The sequence below is a fragment of the Helobdella robusta genome (assembly GCF_000326865.2).
Source record: "Helobdella robusta unplaced genomic scaffold HELROscaffold_39, whole genome shotgun sequence".
Classification (NCBI taxonomy): Eukaryota; Metazoa; Annelida; class Clitellata; order Rhynchobdellida; family Glossiphoniidae; genus Helobdella; species Helobdella robusta.
The window spans coordinates 1,732,722-1,740,221 of record NW_008704865.1 but is presented as its reverse complement, the minus strand read 5'-3'; the positions used below and the strand labels follow the sequence as shown (position 1 = coordinate 1,740,221).

The following is a 7,500-nucleotide window of genomic DNA, read 5'->3' as shown; positions in this document are numbered from 1 at the left end:
GGCTGTTTGCTGGTAGTACACAAGTTCATTGGACGGTGCTTCACAGATTAAAAACCCACACATATAATCTCTAAAGAGTGTGTGCGTGTTCACGTGTGTGTGTGTTTGTACGTGTGTGTACGTGTGTGTGTGTGTATGTACGTGTGTGTTTTGGCATGAGTGTATGTTCTGCAGATATAAATTAAACAGAGTATAAATAAGAATAACAGTTTACAGTACATAAACAAAGACGACGTTGATGCATACAGTAACTAGACAGACAGAAAAAAAAGTCACCCCACCCAAAAAAAAATAATTAATACCCAGTTAACGACACATCCCACACCATACCACACCATACCACACCACGCCATACCATACCACACCACACCACGCCACACCACATCACGCCACGCCACACAACTAACTGGTCGTCACATGCACTGTATGTAAACTTTCCGCTATCTGTGGTCGACGGTTTATAATCGCAAAACCCATTTATATCACCCCTGGTGTTCTGCTTGTAGCAGGAGGCGTCACTGGTCGCGGCTGCTGGGCCGAACAAAATCTGGCACTGAGAGAGGTGGTTGTGGCACTGGCCGCTACTACAGTAGCCGTCCATCTAACCAAATTTCACAAAGTTTCATCCCGTGGTCAATATTTATTTTTTATTTATTTTTTTTTTATTTGTTTTTTTTTTATTCATTTATTTATTTAAGGTAAAACCAGAAGCCCATAAAACCAAAAATTTATATTTATAACCTATCTAAAATTAATTGCTTATTAAAATAAATGCTATTAAAACAAAGCTAGATTGACTGGATGGATGCTTACAATTAATTTTTTTTAAATAATTTCATAAACTTTATCAATTTAACGATTTCGGACGAAACATTTAGCCTAAAGAAGCAAAAAGAGTAGAAAGAAACAAGAATAAAAAGCGGCCAAACAGTAAAAAAGGAGTAGAGGGGTAATGAAAATTGTTAAGGGGTAAAAAAAAGTAAAAAACCGACATTGGAGGCCTTGCAGGGCACCCCCTCATGTGTGAAAACGTCCAGTGGACACAGAAAGGATGACCCGTCACAGTATTCTGGCAGGTCGCAGATGGGATCTTTAGGGCCTGTGTGGGAAATTTGCGTCTAAATGTTTGTAAAACGTTTGTGTAGTTTAGTATAACTTTTGTGTAGCGTTTATATGGTGAAACTTTTACATGCGATTTGATATAACATTTACCTAATTGGAAGTTACGGTTGGTTACACAATTTTATTTAATATTTATCCAATAATCATAGCACTCGTATTAATTATTATTAATACTTAATTAATTATTGTAGATAATAGGAATAAATTTATTTTAAAACTCGATTAAATTAAATTAGAATAAAACCTCCACCTACCTCTGCAAACAGTTCCGAGAGACTTCAGAGTGCACTTGTCGACATTGCAACAACCGCCAGAGGCACACTGTGCCGTCTTGATGAGTTGGCATGTCGTTGCGTTGCAACAATCGTTGTTGCAGAACTGTGTCGTGTGTGTGTGTGTGTGTGAGAGAGAAAGTATGTGTGTGTGAAAGTATGTGTGCATGTGTGCGGTGATGTGTGTGTTTGTGTGTGTTTGTTTGTGTGTGTTTGTGTGTGGTGATGTGTGTGTTTGTGTGTGGCCTGTGTTTGTGTGTGAAGTGTGAGTATGTATGTGTGTGTGTGTGTGTCCTGTGTTAGTATGTGTGTGTGTGTGTGTGTGTGTGTGTGTGTGTGTGTGTGTGTAAGTGTGTGTGTGTAAGTGTGTCGTGTGGGAGTGTGTATCATGCAAGCAGTTGTACCAACCTGGTTCGTAGCTCTCCCGCAGTCACATGTCTCTCCGCTTTCTACAAATCCATTCCCGCAGACCGGCACACTGTCGAAAATTGTATCCGGAATGTTCTTTAGGCAGATGTCTAGACCTTTTTTCGTGAGGCTGACTGCCAGCTGGTCTTTGGAGCAGGAAGAGAAGGATCTAGATGGTCTTTGGGTCCTATACGAAATTGTTGTTGTTGTTGCGATTGCGATTTTTGTTGTTGTTGCGATTGTTGTTGTTGTTGCAATTGTTGTTGTTGTTGCGATTGTTGTTGTTGTTGCAATTGTTGTTGTTGTTGCGATTGTTGTTGTTGTTGCAATTGTTGTTGTTGTTGCGATTGTTGTTTGTAACATGGCATTGTTGTTTATGTTGTTGCTGTAGTTTACGTAACGATATGATCAACGAACAACAATAGACTAACGAAGCCTGAGAGTACATGATGCACGTGACATCCTTCGTATCGCAGAAGCACGAGTCGGAATCGTGGGAAAGACCCAGATTGTGCCCCATCTCGTGGGCCAATATCGCCCCCGAAACTCCCACGTTCGTCCCTATGGCCTGATGAATGAATGAATAATGGATGGAGAGATGAATGAATGATGGATGGATGATTGATGAATGGATAAATAAATTATGGTCAAAAGAAAGTAAGCATGAAGAATGAAGAAATGAAAAGATGAAGAGACGAATAGAAAAGAATAAAAATGGTTGAACTGTATTTATGCACATTATGTACACGTGTTAAAATATAAACAACAACAACAAATGAGCAACAACATAAACAACTAACGAACAACAACATCAAATGAACAACAAAGAACAGCAACAAATGAACAACAAAGAACAACAAAACATAAACAGCAAAGAACAACAACAGAAACAACAACAAACATACCGTCATTATTCCGTTAGAATTCGTTGAAGAGCACATAGACGAGACAGGAGCGTACCCTAAAACAGCACCGTTGAAATTCACTTTTCTGAAAATGTTAACGTTGCCTTTGTTTGTTTGTATTGTTTGTATGTATTATATATTTGCATGTTCGGTTGTTGCTAATACTTGTATGTTATGTTTGTTGTGTTGTTGTTGTTCGAATGTCTCTTTCTTACTGAGATTGCTGACATGAAACTACAAACACAACAACAACAACGACAACTGCTTAATAACGTCAACAGGTGATAACAACAACAACACTAACAACACCAACAACAACAACAAACAACAACAACATCTACTTACGATATTAAGAATGTGACATCAAATTTAGCTCGAGTCTGTAGAGTTAGAAAACTGTAAGACTGGTAATTTTTTAAGGTGAGATTTGAGTCTGCATCGACTGTTATTTGGTCTTTGTCCTCCCAAATTTCGGTGCCAACTAACACTACGTACATGCCGACCGTTTGGAATAACTGTGTGTTTGTCCGTGCGTGTGTGTGTGTTCACGTCTGAGTGCGTTTGTGTGTGTGTGCGTGTGTGTGTGTGATAAAGATGATGATGTCAACAAGGAGATAAAAGTTTAAAATTTGTGAAAATGATGATGATAAAATAATGTGGTTAATGATAAAAAAATATGAATTCATTCATTCATCCATCCAACAATCTATTCATTTATCTATCCATCCATCCATCTATCCATCCATCCATCCATCCATCCATCCATCCATCCATCCATCCATCCATCCATCCATCCATCCATCCATCCATCCATCCATCCATCCATCCATCCATCCATCCATACATCCATCTATTTTTCCATCCATCCATACATACATCCATCTATTTATCTATTTATCTACCTATCCATCCATCCATCAATCCATTCATCAATCCATCTATCCATCCATCCAATCATTCATTCATTCACCCATCCATCTATCCATTCATTCATTCGTTCATGCAGACGAACCAGGTTAGCCGCATTTACAATCTCCTTGGTGCTCTGGAAGACCATGCTTCGACTGAAGGACGATAATTTGTACTGCAAAGAACAATAATTAATTATAACCTAAGAACAACAACAATAATAATAATAATAATAATAACAACAGTAGTAATAATAATATTAACCAATACCATAACAATATGAAAACATCTAGTTGCTGTCTATTAATCCCTTGAAAATTCAAATAGTAATAATAAAAATAATAATGATAATGATAATAACATGAGTAAATATTTATTTAAAGTTATTAATATCATAATTAATTCGAAATAATATTATAATATATAATAATAATAAGCGACGGACCCTGGCGTAGTCATTGCATATGTAAAGTTCCATTATAAGTTTATCACTCATTGAACTGGTTGGAGCCGATTGTCTCTTGAACTAATGAGTCAATTAATTAAACTTAATTAAGAAAAACTTCTAATTGAATTTAATTAAAATTATTTCTAATTAAATTTAAAATTAGTTAGTTATATTTCTGATGGTGTGATTGTTAGAGGCGCTAAATTTTGTATTGCATCAAGTGCCATAAGTGAAAAATACGTTAAGTAGTAGTATTTGCACACACATAACACACACACACAGTTCATACACACACAGTCACACGCGCACACACACACACAGATTTTTAGAGTCTTACACACACACACACACACACACGCACAGTCACACACACACACACACACACATACACATACACAAACACGTGCAAACACACACGACAAAAATAATACACTCTGATTTTTCAGCATTCATAGAGTAGTACCCAAACAGAAGAAATTGAAGATGGCAAATACCGTACAAAAAATTGTCTTACCCTTGGATGTACACCGTTCATTTGTAACGACTCCTTCAATTTTTCTGTCATCTCTGAGACGCCTGTGTTGTGGTTGGTGGGGTGAGTTTATTTTGGAAATAATTGTACTCATGATTATGAATTATGGTGTGATGATAATGTTGATGATGATGGAGAGAGGAGGTAATGAATGAGAGACGTAAAGAAGTAGAGAAGATGAGAGAGGTAGAGAAGACGATGATAGTCAAGTTGACGACAAAGATGATGATGACAATTTAGCCATTTTTAAACGAGTGGTGGTAAAATAATATGGGTAATTTTATCTTTTAAAAAATTGAATTACACCATATAAACATACACACACACAAACACACAGATAACAACCACACACACACACACACACACACAAAACACACACATACAAACACGCACACACGCACCACAAAACTTCTTTTCTTTTGGATAATCAACATCTCTTGATATCTTATAACTGGTAACTTGGCTGGTTGATCCGTTCAGATAGATTGGCGTTATGTGGTACGTTTGGCCGTCAACACTGAAAAAACCTCTGTCATATCGTTTGGTATTTTCGTCTCGTTTTGTTTCGTTACATGGTCTTGTTTTGTATCATTTTATGTTGTATTGTATTGCATGTGTATCGAATCGTATAGCAGTGTATCGAATTGTATTGCTCTATATTGTGTTGTACCGTGTTGTATTGTACAGTCTTAAATATGAATAATTTTAATTTATTTAATTCTCATAAAGACATAATTCTCAATGAAATAAAACAAAAGCAAATGAAAATTAATTGAATAAAAATCTTACAAGCATGAGTAACCTGGAGATTGGATAACTGACAAACAATACTTGAGTAAAAATATTAGACACACCAGTGAATGGTAAGAATTAAGTAATTAGTAATAAGTAATGGTAAGTGATTAGTAAGAAATTGTATTGGAAGGCTACAAACTTGACACCAGAGCAAGTGCTCAGTGCCACAGACGATGTTGAAGGCCTGTCTAGGACATTTCCAATGTAGTAGCAAAATGTCTCTGTCTGATTATTATTTTCATTATTATTATTTTTATTATTATTATCAGTAGCAAAAGCAGTAGTAGTAGAAGTAGCGGCAGTAGCAGCAGCAGCAGCAGTAGTAGAAGTAGCGGCAGTAACATTAATAGCGGCAGTGGTATGAATGAACCTGGTTGGAGTGCCATCGGTGCACGGTGTTGTTTCTGATATAAAACTCTTTGTACGTTGACGAGAGAAGGCCTCTATGATGATGATGATAATAATAATGGGAACATCTTATATTTTTACATATATATATATATATATATATATATATATATATATATATATATATATATATATATATATATATATATATATATATATATATATATATATATATATATAAGTTAATGTTAATTAAATAATGCGCAATGATAAAATTTTTAAAAATTGTATAAAATAATATTAAAGGTTAAGACCATTTTGCTCATTGTGAAGTTAAGTGCAGAACGGTGAAATATATTTAATTAGCATCATAGCTTGTTCCTGTCACAGTAAATATCATACGATAATCTTATAACAGTGTTTATCAATTTATCATTATATGATAGCCATGGAACTTTAAACAGTGACAAATTAAAATTATTGTAAAAACCAATAGGCGTTATTTCGAATGAGTTTATAACTATTGAACAATGTTCATAGTCTTTATTTAAACAACAATGCAAATTATTTGAGTATTTATTTCTCTTGCATTGTATTAATAATAATAATAATAATTTAATAATAATAATTATAGTTATAATAACATTAATAATAATAATGATGACTGAGATACTCTGCGAATTAGAGTAGGTGCTAAGAAGAGCGGGCGATGAAATTTCTATTTTCACATTGCGTGCAGAACAAAATTATCGTCAACAAGAAAAAAACAACCTCTATAATAATAAAAACATCTATAATAATAATAATATTATTATTATTAGTGTTTTTATTATTATTATAATAATAACAATATTATTATTATATATTAAAGCAGAACAAAGAAAACAAACGTGTTGAGTGACACATCGAGGTCAAATGTCATGTTCTTGAAGGTCACACGGATGAGGAGGCGAGGGGAATGATGGTCCTGTGCGTGCGTGCGTGTGTTTGTGTACGTGAATGTGTACGTGTGTGTGTGTGCGTGTGTGCGTGTGTTCTTTTGTAGTTGAGTGAGTAGGTTCGATTAAAATGTTTATTCACAAAGAAGTTTATTTCGTTATTTTAATAAATTTGCTCTTTATAGATACATTGTTTGATGTGCGTGTGTTTGTTTGTGTGTGTGTTTGTTTGTGTGTATGCACGTGTTTTTGTTTGTGTGTATGTGTGTGTGTACTTCTTCTTTTATTTGTTTCTGTTTATACGTGCAAGTATGTTTTCAAAAATAAGTTTCATTTTAATAAAATTAAGAACGGAACTTTAACGGCTAACGATATTCATCATCAAGTTTGTGTGTGTGTGTGTGTTTGTGTGTGTGTGTATGTGCGCGCGTGTGTGTGTGTGTTGTTTGTTTGCTTGTTGTTCATTAAAGAAAGAAAGGTTAAGACGTACGACCTGTAAGCATAAAAATATTTACTATAAATAAAAATCCCACTAAAACCAGGAGCCACTAATGGTAAGAACAATAATAATGTTAATAATAATGTTAACAACACACACATACACATAGTATGGTGTGTGTGTGAGTGTGTATTGTTTGTTTGTTGTTTATTTTCATAAAATAATAATAAAATAATAATAATTTTCATGGCGTTACTTCGATATTGTTTAGCTGTAAATGAATCTAGCTCGATAATTCTTAGTTAGGGTGACAAACTTAACGCGTGTGTTTGTGAGTCATCATTGAAAGACACGGTATAGAAAATATTAATTGCATTATTGTTA

General features: G+C 34.7%; 1 protein-coding gene across 1 annotated transcript in view; it reads right to left on the bottom strand.

Moving 5' to 3' along the window:
* HELRODRAFT_192899 (hypothetical protein) overlaps positions 1-7,500 on the bottom strand; it is a gene marked incomplete at its 5' end in the record, with an annotated part of 18,340 nt that overhangs the window by 5,509 nt on the left and 5,331 nt on the right. The window contains 14 exons of the mRNA XM_009024159.1: positions 408-601; positions 993-1,099; positions 1,377-1,500; positions 1,803-1,989; positions 2,234-2,370; positions 2,708-2,792; positions 3,053-3,222; positions 3,720-3,818; positions 4,062-4,142; positions 4,579-4,640; positions 4,998-5,173; positions 5,531-5,616; positions 5,762-5,834; positions 6,630-6,706. Of these exons, the coding sequence (XP_009022407.1) occupies positions 408-601; positions 993-1,099; positions 1,377-1,500; positions 1,803-1,989; positions 2,234-2,370; positions 2,708-2,792; positions 3,053-3,222; positions 3,720-3,818; positions 4,062-4,142; positions 4,579-4,640; positions 4,998-5,173; positions 5,531-5,616; positions 5,762-5,834; positions 6,630-6,706 (1,658 nt within the window). The remainder of the gene's footprint in view (positions 1-407; positions 602-992; positions 1,100-1,376; positions 1,501-1,802; positions 1,990-2,233; positions 2,371-2,707; positions 2,793-3,052; positions 3,223-3,719; positions 3,819-4,061; positions 4,143-4,578; positions 4,641-4,997; positions 5,174-5,530; positions 5,617-5,761; positions 5,835-6,629; positions 6,707-7,500) is intronic.